Genomic DNA, 15,929 nt, shown 5'->3' on the forward strand with positions numbered 1-15,929 from the left:
GCTTGATGTATACAGAAGTCATCACAAATGCTATTACTTTCCCTCAACACAGCATATATTTCTCTTTGCAAACTACAGCAAACCAAGCATACATTTCCCATAACTACATATACGTATGCATGCAACAAAATAAATAACTTTAAATGTGTCATCAGAAATAATTACCAAGTAAATAGAATAACAGGCTAGATAGTCTAGGGAAAAAAAAAAAAAGAAAAAAAAACCTTTTATGACAGCTGTTTAGAATTATCTTTTCAAACAAAGCCTTTCTTGTATGCTCATTTTAAGATCAACCAGGTTACACTTAAAGAACCTCAGCTTGAAAGTCCAACAAAATACCCAAAGTATCTTAGAACTTGACTAACAATAAGAAGCAAACCACTGTATTTTTCTACAATGCTTAAAGAGAAAAAAATACAGTACTATATCTACAAATAGTCCTTATTATGTTCAGTCTTTATGAAAACACGTTTCATGTTTGAATAACATAAATAGAATACACTTCTAAAATTTGAATCATTGGATGATTATTAAGACAGTACGCACACAGGAAATACACACAAATGCTAGGGCGTTGTAATGCTATAACGTGATGGAAAGAACAGCAATAATAGTGGGGTGGCAAAGTCCTAGGCTGCAGCAAATGAGGACAAGCCCCACCACAGCAGCTGTGGATGCAGAAACTAAGGAAGAAAATCTGCTTACCTTCAGAAGACTGCAGGTAAGCAGAGATCTCCATCAGGATGCCCTTACCTCCACGGCCAGCCCTTAAATAAGGTCTGGAAAGGGGTGGATTCTGGCTCCATCCATTCCAGTCACTCAGATACATTGCATGCACCTGAGCACCCCCGGGTTGGCCCTGCTTTTCCACCAGCTGCTCAATCACTGGTTCAAGCTGTAACTTAGCACTTCTGCAACAGGTGTGGGGAGTGAAAAATCAGTGAACAGAACTGTTAGGCAAAGGGGCATTTTTTTTTCTTTAAATGTAACAATACAAATATTTTAGATTAAAAAGTCTTGAAAAATTCAACTTAATTAGTTTACTAAAATTCAGATTTGTAACTTCTGCAAAGCACCAGACCAGAACTGTGATACTAGATTCATGTAGCTGTTGTACAATGTAAACTAATGCCTAAGACTCATGTCATCAGAGTTTTATATGCATATTCATATATGACATATGTGGTCATATACAGACACTAAAAGTAATCCACTGCTAAGTCTAGAGGCAAAAGTTATGTAGATTGCAGAGGACAGTTAACAATATTTTGTCATTTACACAAGAATTCCTTGCTTTCAAACAAGTTTTCATTCATTTTCAAAGGGAAACAACAGCTGACAGCACTGCGGGATGAAGGCAACTGATGCTATCAGATAGACTGAAGTACTTCTCCATAAGCAGTAAAAGGAATATTGGAAGCAGGCATTACCTGCTGCTATTTTCAGCCCTCCAGGTGGAGGTGCTCATCCCACTTGCAGTTTACATTAAATTCAGTAGGCTGGTTAGTAATTTTGCCAACCCAACAACTATCATAGTCATATGAGCAAACTTTGAATAATGCCACGTACATTCATTCATTCCACCACTGGCCTCAAGAAAAGTTTCCTTTGAGTTCCCTCCTTCTTATTTTACTTATGAACTCCTCAGCTTTTCAAAGCTAAGTTTACATTGTACTCTGCTTGACTGAGTACAACTACTTCCAGTCTCATTTGGCAGAATTATCTTCATACAATACAAATAGCTTATGCACCTGGCTGTACCTATGCATTTAACTGAGTATCCAATAGCGTGCTACAGTCTCTTGTTACCTGCACAGTAGTCAGAGATGAACAGGTCTGCCCTACCCTTGGCAGTGACCTCCATGAAGTTGCAGCTCCAGATCCTAATATAAAAGCAGATTCCACTTTAGGAAGCAGCTGTCAATTTTAGCCTTCCTTAACGAGGGCTTACCCAAAGCATCATGCCAGAAGCAGAGGCCCACAGATTGCACTGAGGAAGCCTCAAACTTTAGCATCAATCACTTGGTTTGCAGTGAGCAGAAAGGAGCAAGCAATCTTTAACAAAGAAATGGCAAGTGCTATGAGGGATGAAACAAGAAAATCAGAAACCACTAGTTTGCACTTCACTTGAGTTTGGATCAGCCTTATTAATAGGCAAAATAGCACAAAGTTGTGATTTACATAACAACTAATATACTATGTATAACAGCAAACTTGGAATACTGATCAGACATCGATATTTTCCCCAAAAAAAATCTTTCAGCAAACTTAGGAATTCACTAATTTCTTTAAATTCCATGCTTTTCAGTAAGTTTTTTATTATCTATACTTGCTTACACAAGCTTTCAAATCAAACTGAGTTTTAATAAATCGTTAAGTACATTCAGCCAGTCTGTCTGATATTGTGTAAAGAAATCCCCACAAGGAACTCATTTTACTTAATTCCACATATCATTTTAAGAGCTTACCCAAAGACTATTTAATAAAAATAAACAACTATAACAAAAAAGTAGGACCAAAGTGCTATGAGAACTGGCCTTAATTGATGTAAACTTGTTATAATATATGGCTCAGAGGTATGTATACTTTTGAGAAGATATATGACAAGAAAGTATTCAGGGATTTTATACTCATGATTTATTGCAAGACTGAAAAATTTCCCTCACTAACTTTGATTAGACACACTAAATTTTGCTACAGTTCTTTTGGTTTCATGCCAAGTGCCAGGAGGCAGCAACATATTTCTGTGGCTTGGGTTATCTTGCCAGCTTTTGGAAAATTGCCATATATCTCATCCAACCTTTACAATAAGGTTTAAGCATAGTAGTTGGACCAAGTCATTCTCAGTAAGATGAACAGACTGGCACAGCTCAAGCCTAGGTTAATAGTGACAAAATGCTGTTGCCATCTGACAGCTGTTCAGTGACTTCTGGGAAACTTGTTGGTGCTTTCAGAATATTTTCTAGTGGATAGGCACTTAACCTAATGTTTACTGTGACAGTTTGCAGTGCTCAGCAGAAAGGCAAATAAATGGCTGAGTCATCAGACAGCGACTTTCTTAATACTGACTTTTTTTCAAGTCATACTTGAGGCACCAAAAGAAGACAAACAAACATATCAACAAGGGAGATCCAGAACAGTTGACTACAAGAATTTTTATAGTATCTGAAATCAGATATCCACTAGTTAAGAAACATCACTTTGCAGAAGGGATCTTCTGAGCTGTAGCTAACAAGTGTGTATGGGAACTGCTGAGTCACGGCCTGAACCTCTGATTGATCACCTGAGGTGAGCCATGGGTCAGCCAGAGGAGCACAGGTGAAGGCAATTCACCTGTGCTACCGGAAGGGGTGGAGCCAGGCTCCACCCCTCCTGGACCTATTTAAGAGCTGGCTACCAGAGGGGAAGGATCTCTTCTGGAGATTCTCCTCTTTGATATCTTCTAGTGAGCTCAACCCAAGGGTAAGCTCTTCTACTTATTCTCTTTTGTGATCCTTGTTTGCCTTACTCTTTTGATTATATTGCAATTATAACATCTTGGTTATACAGCTTTGCCTTACTCTTTTGATTATATTGCAATTATAACATCTTGGTTATACACAAGTGCTTCAATAACCTTTGTGTTCAGGTAACGTGACAAATGCCATAAAGGAAACTCACTCGTCTCCCTGATCTAATAAATGAGCACCTCTTATTTCTGATACAAGCAGGTTGCAACAATCCCAATTACTATTATTACTGCTGCTTGAACCATTCAAACTGCTACCAATAGCCATAGCCAGCATAGCTTCTGAAAACTCTATAATAAACACTCTAGTCCTGCACTGAGTGATTGAGCATAAAATTCAGTTTGGACTCGCATACCAAGGAAGAAGCTACTGAACTGATGTCTACATATAATTATCTTCTTATCAGACTGAATATTAAGAAAGATTTCTTCACCAGAGTGTGGTTGGGCACTGGAACAGGCTCCCCAGTGGAGTGCTTAAAGCCCCAAGCTGTCAGAGTTGAAGAACTTTGACAATGCTCTCAGACATAAGGTTTGAACTTTGAGTGTCCAGTGTGGAGTCAGGAGTTGAACTTCATGATCTTTGTGGGTCCCTTTCAGCTGGGGTTTTCTACGATTATCAAGATGTTACTGTTCCATGCAGGAAGAATACAAAGCTAAAATCCAAGTGAAAGGGAAGATTGGAAAGAGACTGGTTCTAATAATGAAAAGCAAGTAGGAAAGATAGAAATTATATATACTAAAATCTAAGATCTGAAATTCAATGAAGCAGCTACTATAGTAAGTTGAAATATATGTTCCTTCTTCTGCATTGGGACTCCTATTGTCTTAGTCATGAAGAAACTGCACAATAAATTACCAAATTCTATGGCAAAAGAGTTAGCCTGTTTTAAATTCAGGTCCTACACTGAGTGGTTATCATCATCCCTGTCTGTTCCAAGTCCCAAGAAAGCTGCTAACCACTGCGTACTAAAATGTACTACTTATCTTTATGTTTAAAGAGCAGGATATTAAAGAAAAAAAAACCCACACATTCTGACCTTAATTAAGGTACTGATGCAGAGTTCAGCAAGGGACAAAGCTTTGACTATCTACAAGAAAGCAAGAAGCTTGTGCTGCCAACACCAGAAAGACAGAGCAGCAACTCTGGCTGAAAATGTTCCAGTCCCTTGGCCCATTGGACATCATTTTATTTCCTGTATTTTTGTTTCATTAGCTCAAACTAATGTTTTGGTGATAGAGATGGGATGGGGAAAGATGTTGAAGTGTTCAGTCTTATTTTTAAATGGCATTTAAGGTGCCAGTTTTTCTGCAGGCTCCTTTAGTACATAGGACTAAAAATCCCTGTTTTTACTATTTTAGAAAGTAAGTTAATCTAACCATCTCTAAATTCCAGAAATCCTTGTGCAAAATAACTGTAATATTGTCCTGAAAGTGCCAGCTAAGAGACTAAGTGATTGGTTTCTCTTGACAAACTGACTTGTATGCTCACAAGCAAGAAAAGATTCTCCTTCATTCAGCAGGAAGGTATCACCGTTAAAACTGCTTCTAGGAATAGCTGAACTCCAATATCAAGTGCCTTGTGTCCCACTCTGCCTGTATACCTCTGTTCCTAGCAAGAGACAGGGCATCCCATATATAGATACATCAACACTGTGAGACACTATGCTATGGCTGCCATCTCACTCAGCAAAAGCAACATTGGATTAGATATTAGGCATGATGATATGACTAAGTTCCACTTTCTCCTTCATTTTCATCAGCAGTAAGCACAAATGGTCTTTAGAGTACCACATAAAAATTAAACTCACTTTAGAGTTTTTTCCAAAATTGCTACAGAATTCTTCACACATCAAGAAACATCAAGAAAGGCAGCATAGGTAATGTTAGCTCATTAGTGTACATTTGTATCTTCTCCTTGATTCCATCCCTCAAGCAAGTTTAATGCATTTGGAGCCGTTAAGGTCTAACACAGCTCCTTGGAAGCCAGTTCAGAATTTGAGATTCAGTTTGGCTTCCCTGCTCACTCTCAATCCTCTAATTAAATAGATTAATTCCTTGGCTTCAAAAAGATCAACCTTTTAGACTACTGGCTTCTTATTCTGACACTGAGAAAGTGGAATGCTCAAAAAAAGCCAGTTTGAAGCAGGTAGTAATGTGTCTTTCCCAGGGCAGTCAGAAGGAACCTCTTAATCAAGTTCTAAGGATGCCTCCCCTGCAGCACGACACTTTCCCAGGCTCAAGGGGTAGGATAAAAAAAAAAAAATTCTGAACAGTTTCACATCAGAAGACCCAAGCACATAAATTCCACATGCCCATGAGAGTGTTGAGTTAATAGGAACTTATTAAAAACTGTCCCCAGATAGAGTATTTGAGTTAGATAAACATAATTCAGCTCATCCAAAACAAAATATAAGCATGTCTAGGTAGTAGAAAGTAGAATAATTCAGTAAAAGAAATCTGTTGTATTCAGTGACTCATTGACCCCACCTGTGGGACCCTTTCAAGATCTCTCACCCAATGGGCCTTCATACTTGACACATACAGAGGAAATGAAAAAAGAAAACTTGGAGGAGGGAAAGAGGAAATCAATTTAACTTTAACATTTCTTAGATCCATCAAAGGTCTAAGTCATGTAGCTCTATTAGATTTCTGTGTGAATTCTTGTACAATATGTGGAAAAGCCTTCACTGTGTGCACTGCATGAGGCTGTAGAAAACGTAGACAATATGCACTTTAATCTTCCTTCAAAATCCAACTTTAAAAAATGTTTATGAAAACTATTTATAGATTCTGGCAAGTTGCAAGGCTGAATATGAATCTCTGATCCAATGCAAATATTTTGCCACTTTCAGCTCATGAGAGTGCACCGCAGTACTGAGGCCTCCCAAACTGAACCACAGCAGGGCTTCACATGTTCCCAGTTAGAACTGACATTTGTAATATCTGTGAGGCAAGTTCATAAGCTTACTAAACCCAAAACATAGAAGACAGAAAGCTTACAATAAACAAGGATGAAAACAAGAAGATTTGAGCGTGAATGGCAAAGGAAGGTGAGATTAAAAGATGCAGGGTACAACACAGATGGAGGAGAATTACCGCAGGCATGATTTAACACATTACAACATTTTTCCCCCTGCAGATCTTGGATGGTCTAGACATCCTTTCAAAGAACATTCCTGGTAGTTAATCCTAAAGCTCTACCAGGAATCTGACAGGATTGTAACGCTACAAACAATCTTTATTATGTACTTATCTTTTCCCTCCCACCTCAGAAGGAAATCAAGTGCGTAGAGTGTAAAGTGCATTTCTTACAATCTGTTAGGATCAACTCCTCCTGACTTAGGAATGCAACTCCAATTAAGCTTAATAACCAATTCAAACATGCAGAAAGAGGAGAACCATCGTTACTATTTCAGTCTTGTGCATTCTAGTAGAACTCCATGCGTACATATTGCTAATGTGACACTTGTCTTTTGGAATATGTTTCAGGAGATTTAAAAATCAACACCACATGCACTTGTCCCTGATCACTTTGCAATCCCCTAGGATGGGGTATACAATTACCAGTAAAATAAATTAACATTTCCCACACATTCTTCATCTCCTCCTGACCAAAAATGAAAACTTGAAGCCTAAGAAGAGAGAGGGAAAAAGTACACAAATTTCAGCAAGCAGAACGAGCACAGCGTTACATAGATGGGACAAAGAATATTCTTACAGTTCCCAGAGAAAAATATTAAGAAAACTGTTCAGGATGATGAAACAGGTAATGAACTCCACAAAGCATTTAGCCATCTTTCCCATTCCTACTTGAATATAAATGAAATTCATAGTTTCTCTAGCTTTAGTTTTCAAGATCAAGATTTAATATATTGGAAGCTTTCCCTCTTTTGGTATATATAAATTTATTTTTAAAAAATAAGGAACAGCAGCAGCAAAGGTGGAAAGACACTGGAAAGGAGCAGAAGTAGAAATTTGGGGAAAGCAACTTAAACATCATCAGTACTAAACAAACCCAAGTTTTGATAGAGAAAGTTGCTTTAGTGGAAATCCTCCATTTCAAGTCAGTCATTTGCTTGTCTGTAGTCAAGAAAGGGTTGGCTTTGATAAAACCACAGAAACACTAAGTAACAAGTTTTTATGAAAAAATAATTTACAATAATTAGTGATAGTCAGGAAACAAAAACAATTGCCTATCTTTGGTTTCAGTTTACAAGTTCCTCTGCGTATTTCTTAGAATCACAGAGTCATTTAGGTTGGAAGGAATCATAAAGATCATCTATATGGTTCCAACCTCCTAACATGGCTAGGGTTGACACACAGCAGATCACGTTGCCCACAGCCACATCCAACCAGGCCTTGAATGCCTCCAGGAAAAGGGCATTCACACCTTCTCTGGGCAGCCTGTGCCAGTGCCTCACCATCTTCTGAGTAAAAACAATCCTTCCTAACATCTAAACTAAATCTCCGCTCTTTTATTTCTCACATCATATAAAAAGTCAATCCCTCTCCTGATTATAAACTCCTTTCAAGTACTGGAATGCCCCAATAAAATCTCCCAAGAGCTTTCTCTTCTCCAGGCTAAACAAGCCTATCTCCCTCAAATTTTCTTCATAAAGGAGGTGTTCAAGCCCTCTGACCAACTTTGTGGCACTCCTCTGGACCCACTCCAACAGCTCTTTATCTTTCTTGTGCTGGGAGCCCCAGGCCTGAACACAGTATTCCAAATAGGGCCTCACGAGGGCATAGCAGGAGGAGGCAATCTCCTTCCTCTCCCTGCTGGCCACCCCTCTTTTGATGCAGCCCAGGATACAGCTGACCTTCCAGAATGCAAGTGCACACATTCACTTCACAACTTATTTGTTCTAAGTAGTGGAAAAATATCTGGGGAAGGAAGGCATGTGGGCAAACATGACTTCATACATTACCATCGCTGGCAGAGAGTAAGAGAGAGCTGACCCACAGTACAGGTATTTGGGCTGGACTTACCTGCCAGCAACTAACCACTGTCATGACCATTTTCTAAAGTTTAACAAATCAATCTTCATTTTCATACAAATACACGTGCCCTTTTGCTCAGGTGACCTACTGTATCTGCCTTCCAGCCTCCACTTTTGAACTCAACTATTACCTAATCCTTCATGGAGAAATTCCCTAGAGTGCGGGATAGGTCGCAATCCATCATTAAGATCCCAAATCTTTGTTCTGGTTTTCTTTTTGTCTTGAACTATATAATGTGATATAACGTGTTTAATACTATCACTCTTTTTACTATTGTATCTTCTTTTATGCACACATAAGACTTTAAGCCTCCCTGTCCAGATAACATGCCTCAAAAAAAATGCACTTAGCCTCACAAATCCCACTTTCAGACTGTCACAGTTCTTTTGCTACATTGACACAATACTGCTGCCTCTTTGCCTCCACCTTTTGGCCACTAACAGTAACACAGACTTCTGGAAATGGGTCCTGATCCATCATTTAATTTCCAGGTCATTGTTCTGGTTACTAATTTATGTAGGTCGCAAGCCAACCAAGTGCATTTAATATTAGCAGACAAGAAATCCTTTTATTGCATGCAAAATTCTTTGATGCCCCACATGCAAATATCATACTTCATCATACACAAACTATATTCTACAGAAGATAAACTTCAAAAGTTTGCAATCTAATCCCTACATTCAGATCTTTGGGCTGATCTTCCCCCTCTTTCCCAGAAATAACCATTACTGAATCTTTTCTAGAGAAAATATAAGGCATATCCTAATCTATAATCAGATTCCCCAGAGGTTCTCCATCTCTCTTTGTCTAGACCTTGAGTCATGTAAATGCATTTGATATTAGCAGGCAACTGATCTATTTAATGCAAAGGTATGTATTCTGGGCCCCTCATCCAAACATAATGATTCACACAAACCATTTTCCACATAAATGCATTAGAGGAAGCCTCTTTGTAAGCATCAATTGAATCTAACTGTCTGCCATAAAATGTCCTGCAACCACCTCAGATCAGCATGACCTACACACAGATAAACACAGGTAGGTAATTCTCCTCATAGATTCATTTTAAAAGGAATCATGCATCAACCAGAGTTTCATATCCTTTCTGACAAGGGCAAATTACCTGATGGGGCTGTGAACTGGACCATCTGCTGTAGGAAGGAGCACTTGAAGTCTTGCTGGCTGTAGTTCTCTGCAAAATAAAAGATTGATATCTCAAATATTCACCAACATTTACAATGGCCTTCAGTTTCTAGCATGTAAAATACCATGGTAAAAAAAAAACAATCTCAAGAAACTATACATATGATATAGTAAATCAGAAGTGAAAGAAGTTTGCTTGATTTGTTAGCAATGCCCTTTAGCCTTGAATCTCAGTACCCCAATTTTCACCTCAACTTCCGCGTGTCACTTAGACTGTAAATTTAATGCCAGACCCTATTATAAACCTGGGCTGCAAAGCACTGCCTTTCAACCAAGTAATTCATTCAGTTATAAGCAAACTTGTTCTAAATTCTAATTGATTTCAGAAAGTTATCATTAAAGAAGTTTGTCTGCTTGCTTTGGGAGGTTACGTCTTTTTTTTCCCCCAAACTCAATAGTGATGTTTCATTCCAGACTTCATACAAGTTATATGGAAGCTATTTTTAACTCACAGAAAGTGAAGCAAATGTGTTCTTTCAGGATCCCTCCACCTCAAACACAAGTGAAACTCTGATCTTTTAAAATACGTTATAAGATACACTAGTTACTTACTAACTTTCTTATAAGAAAATTAGTCTTTGTGATTAATCCCTGCATTTCTTTCATCTTGCACTTTTTGAAAGCACAAATAAAAAGTCCATGCCATGGATTTCTATATTCATATTTTGTGCATCATATGCACGCAACTCTTCGAACTGCATTTGACAGCACAGAAGAATGGATGCAATATGAGAGCTAACAGAATACCAATGGTGATTTTAATGTATGTTATCCACAGTTTTTAGACTGTGTGCTTCTACATCACTTACTGCTAGTTTATGTTGGAACTCAGCATGACACAGAGCTCCCCTAAATCCACCCCTCAGTAACACGCATGTTTAGTGATAAAAAAAAATAAATAAAATAAGCTACCTATTCACGAGATTTGCGCTCATATAGACTATCCAGACATGGGATGCTGCCTTATAAGCACACTAGGTCAACAAGATGATAATATGACAATAAGGAGTCATTCATATTTGAACCATATGGACAAATTATACTTTAAAAAAGTAAGCAAGATAATCAATTTAAAATTTATATGGCAATGTAGCATACTTTTTGTACTATGAAAAGAAATAGCATATGGCTTTTAATACTCAAGGATATAATACATTTCTATGCCAGTTATAACCACTAGGGTTTTTACATCATTACTTATTCTAGAACTGGCACGTCATTCCTGCTAATGAGAAACAGCCACTGTTGTAATGGTGCTTTTGTATTGGTCTATCAGAAAACAGTTATTTTACAAGTTTAATCATTAGCATTACTGTACAGTGTATTTAGCTTCTAACGGACGCCTTTAGAAGGATAAGCATTTTTAATGAGCGCTTATAGCCTGCAACAGAATATCCCTTTTGATAAAAACTTCAGAAGAGAAAATGCACACAACGTTGATTTCAGCTTTATGAGAATTTATGAAAACTATCTTCTTCTGCTTCAGAAGGAAGATTGGTGAATCCATGAATAATAAGTTGAGTAACAAGATAGCTGAAATTTTTCAGTTTCAAGGACATCCCCCAGAAAGATATCCCACAGAGAAACAGTATCATAATATTACAAAGAAACAGAAGAACCCTTTCCAGGCTAGGCAACAATGTATACCTTAAAGACAAGGGCATTGGATTTTTTCTTTTTTTCCCTACCTTTGCAAACAAGAAAGGACAAGACCCACAGAAGTTGTCAGATGTTAACCCCTACCCTCCCATTTGATTAAGATGCAAGCATTTAAGAATACCTATAAAAACAGTAGTATAAAAGATTTGATCTCAGCATTTATTCCCTCTCTCTGCCAACGTTTGCTTTCCCCAACTCTCCACCACTATCCTTTGCAAAAAAAAGCAAACAAAAAACTAAGTTACAGCAAAAAGACATGCAGTTCCATCCCCCTTTCTTCCCCTTCCCCCCTCCATCCATCCGCCAAGCATCCATATGAGATTATTTTGAACAGAGTAGTGAAAAGTTCCGGAAACATTTCACTCTTTGCTTCTTTCCAAGGTTCATCAGACTACGGGAAAAGCTTTAAGGCTAGACAATACCCTCAGGCTGTCTCAGGTGTTAGAACTTCTGAAACAGGTGACACAAAAATATTACAGATTCATACACATGAACAAACTCCAAGCATGTGCACACACATACACTCCTGCTTCCCTAAAATCAGCAGGGATTAGCCAGCCACTTACCTCTAGGAGCTTGGCTATTTATGCCTAGCAGCCAAGATCAGAAGCTACAGCATAAACTCTGCTGGATGAATAGCTTCTGCATGCAGCACGTACTATAAAGGAGACCTCAAGGCATAACGTTTTCACAAGGCACTTTAACAGGGAGAGCCTAGCTGCACTTAGCCCCTTAAACCTCTTCCTTTACTTCAGGGAAAACTACCTTCCTCACCACTCTCCCTTTCAAGAAACAAAGAAAACACATGTAGAATATTTAAAGACTTCCTGCTCATAAACCTGCTCTCTGGTCTTGTAGTGCTCCCTGACAGCATCATTTGAAACATCTAAATCAAGCTGCAATCCACTCTCCCAAGACTTCCAGGAAGTCCCTATGGTAAACTAATTTTACAGCCAGACATCCACTTTCCAGCTCCCTCCTGTTCCCCACAAACATTCTCTTAGTTACACATAGGTACAAAAATCACTCCCCTCCCCAACTATTAAAAACTAATTAGGCTGATGGTTCTAATCACCTGCTTGTCCAAGCTGTTCTAATGTTCTCACCTCCTCTCCTAATTCCCCCAACCTGTGAAGGGAGTAAACTTGCACAGATGCAGGTGACCACCAGTCACTCTATGAGACCAATGAGCTTCTGCTGAAAACTTTAGGAACCTGAGCTAGTTTTGACAGCAGACTGTACTTTTGAAAGCAATAAAGATGCTACTTAGACATATGGCTTTTGGCATCTGAGCCGAGAGTAGTGGGAAAAAAAATGAAAAGCAAGACGAGGTAGTGTGCTGCATGCTACTGTAGTCTTTCAGGCAATAGTCTGCCCAAAAGAAGAAAATCTGCTGGGGATTCCTTTCAGGTGCAACACATTCTGCAAGCACATAGATGGATCCAAGCCTGAGCATCAGGAGTGCTGATGAAACACCAGGCTGCCCCCAAATCCCAGGGAGAGCAGAAACAAAGCACTTTTTATAGCAATGAAGCGGCACCGATAAAAGAAAAGAAAATGATGTAGTGGATGTGCAAAACTGCTGTCTTTACACACAATTCTCAGGAAAACTGTTTTCTCAGGTTTGTGCTACTAAACACTGTACACACTGTAGCCTAAAGCCAGAAAGAAACTTCTACTTGAATACTGGCAAATCTGAATAGAGCTCAACAGGAAAGCTCCTGAAATCATACATTAATGTTATTATTCCTATCTTAAGTTGAGGTAATTAATGACCACATGCAATGCAAGTCAAGATTATACATGGAGTCTGTAAGTACTTTTCATCCAGTTAAGGAGAGTTCAACTGTAAGGCCAAATTTCAAAATTAGGAAAGAAAAGCAGAACACCCTGGCCTAACATCCTGCTAGCATTCAGCAGTGGATTTGCTCATTGGTTTTACTGGAGATGTTGCTTATATAAAGACTTTAGTATCCAGCTGTTCATCAAACTCAGGATATATCTTGCCCTGTGCCATATAGCCATTTCTGGATGCTTTTTTTTTTTTTTTTTTTTTAATTTTTTGCTATAGAATTTACTTACTTTTCCTTAAATTCAAAAAAATTATGTGCTGAACCAAGTAACAGTAAACTCTCACAACTATAACATTTTAAGACTCTGAAGTGCTGTTTGTAAAGCTTTATTTAGACAAGCATTTTCATGGAGGTTTGGAGGTTTGCATATATTTTGAACAGTGAAATCAGCAAGCTTTGTTAAAAAGGACCCATATTCAACTGTTGCTTACTGACAGACATGTTGGGCTTATTTGTCTATTTGTCATTTCACTGCAGAAGTATGAATATGAGAGATATGAATAGTGGGAGAACATGAATAGAAACAGAAGCAAAATGAAAAGTACTAACCTCTCATACTATAAATGACTGAATTGTCCTTTATTACTCCCCAGAAGCAAATACCAGAGGAAGTCCTTTGGCTGCTAACCATAGCAAACTGAGAGGGAAGAGATTGTTTTTAAAGTACTGTGTTTTATCTATTTTTATTTATTGATCTTTTCCCACAATAATGCAGTATAGAAAATGGTAAATAATTAATTGCTGACACAAGTTAAATAACAAAGGTGACAATCTGATTGTATCTGATCAAAAATAGTACTTAGTGGAATTAGAGTCTGACATTGGAAACAGCTCTATCTCTTGAAATAACATGGACTTCACGCCTACAAATCAATCAAACCTTGCCCTGGTCTGGCTCCAGACACTCTTAGGCTTTGTTGATTCTCTTTGTGGGGTAGGATCCCACACACATAAGGATACTAAATCCTCCACAGTCCCTTCCTCACAAATGCCATCTCAGCAGATCAGAGGAATCAGCTCAGTGGAAAGAGACTCTCAGTGCTTCTGATCTGCCATCACACCTGGCTCCATGGGGAGACAGACCCTACTGAAGCTTGCTCATTAGAGATGTGCCAGTCACCCATGAAGCTATTTTTACTTCTGTACCATAAATACACAATTCCTTGCTCCCTTCAAAACCTCATCCTATTTTTCCACTACCAATATTCCACTGGAAATTCATATCTAACACCACTGTGAACATAAACAAATACAAAATACGTCAAAGATACATGGCTTCTTCAATACCAGAAATGTAGAATTAATTTTCATCTTGTCTTTCTTCACATTAAAAAACAATAATAATAATAATTAAAACAACTTCGAAACACCCTTAAAAACTGCTTGCTTTGTAGTGCACTTACTACAGTGAAATTCAAGATATTTGTTTATTTACTTATTGACAGAAACAAAAGACAGGAAGAGCTTGCTAATCAGATTAATAACAGGAACATCACCCTCATCACAGCTACGCAGAGGTTTTTTCAACTCCCTGGCAAACACTGCTGGTCAGTGGGCTGGGACACAGAATAAAAAGTAGAGGGTCTGACAATAGTGGAATGATAGCATGTGGTATGACAATATTGCCTTCTTTTCCACATAAAGAGGGCACAGCACACACCTCAGCTAGCTTGGCAGCAGAGTGAAAAGCACATATCAAAGTGGAATGATTGTTTTGTGCTAATGAGATGAAGCAGTAGAATCATCAAATACATTTTCCAGTGAAAGTGTAATACCAAGAAAAGGCACTAGGAAAGCAATTGATCTGGATACAGTGGTCAAGATGCAAAACACAACAGATCTGTGAGATGTAAAGTTTATAATTTGTAAATGAAACACATTTGAAAGTTGTATCTGAAAAAAAGAGGTCAGTGGAGAAAAATATTTGCTTAACTTTGTTGCACAATGTCATCAGGGATTACTTCCTTTAGCTTACAGAAATCAATGTTATGACAGGAAAAGGCAGAGCAGGAGAGATATTGACTGAGCTGTCAACCATACGAGTATATCTCTGTGAACTTGAGGGTTTGGACTTTGATGAAGCAAAAGCATTCAGTGGACATTTTTATAGGAACTCAGGCACTCAATGTACTCACTTGCATTTTATATCCACTCCCTACTGTTGGTTATCAACATAGAGAAGTCATAACTGTCGAGGTGCAATTGTCAAAAGTAATACAATTCGTCTATCTCTAGGTTTAGTGATTTGACATGGTCTCTTAACCAGGATGTAGAGCTTGTCACAGAACTGTGATTCTCCTTTTTTCTATTTGTCATCAATTTAATATAGATATTTTGGCACACTCAAAGAAAAAAAAAATCTGGAAAAAGCCAGGGATGAAAACGTCTTCTCTGCACAATCTGTTCTCTGCACAGGACCCAAGGAAATGGCTGCAAGTTGTACCAGAGGAGGTTTAGGTTGGACACAAGGAAAAACTTTTTCTCTCAGAGAGTGGTCAGGCACTGGAATGGCTGCCCAGGGAGGTGGTGGAGCCACCGTCTCTAGCAGTGTTCAAGAAGCGCCTGGATGAGGAGCTGCAAGATATGGTTTAGTTTGTGGTAGCAGTGTAATGAGAAGACAGTTGGACTAGATGATCTTACAGGTCGTTTCCGACCTTGTGGTTCTATGATTCTATGATTCTATTTACACTTACCTATCAAGA

General features: G+C 38.4%; 1 protein-coding gene across 1 annotated transcript in view; it reads right to left on the reverse strand.

The window, feature by feature from the left end:
• Window positions 1-15,929, reverse strand: part of RBMS3 (RNA binding motif single stranded interacting protein 3) — a 698,683-nt gene that overhangs the window by 588,330 nt on the left and 94,424 nt on the right. Inside the window, exon 2 of the mRNA XM_042888083.1 lies at window positions 9,636-9,704. Within this exon, the coding sequence (XP_042744017.1) occupies window positions 9,636-9,704 (69 nt within the window). The remainder of the gene's footprint in view (window positions 1-9,635; window positions 9,705-15,929) is intronic.

Source organism: Lagopus leucura, unplaced genomic scaffold (genome assembly GCF_019238085.1).
Source record: "Lagopus leucura isolate 7727_CA_CO unplaced genomic scaffold, USGS_WTPT01 Super-Scaffold_100157, whole genome shotgun sequence".
NCBI classification, from domain to species: Eukaryota; Metazoa; Chordata; class Aves; order Galliformes; family Phasianidae; genus Lagopus; species Lagopus leucura.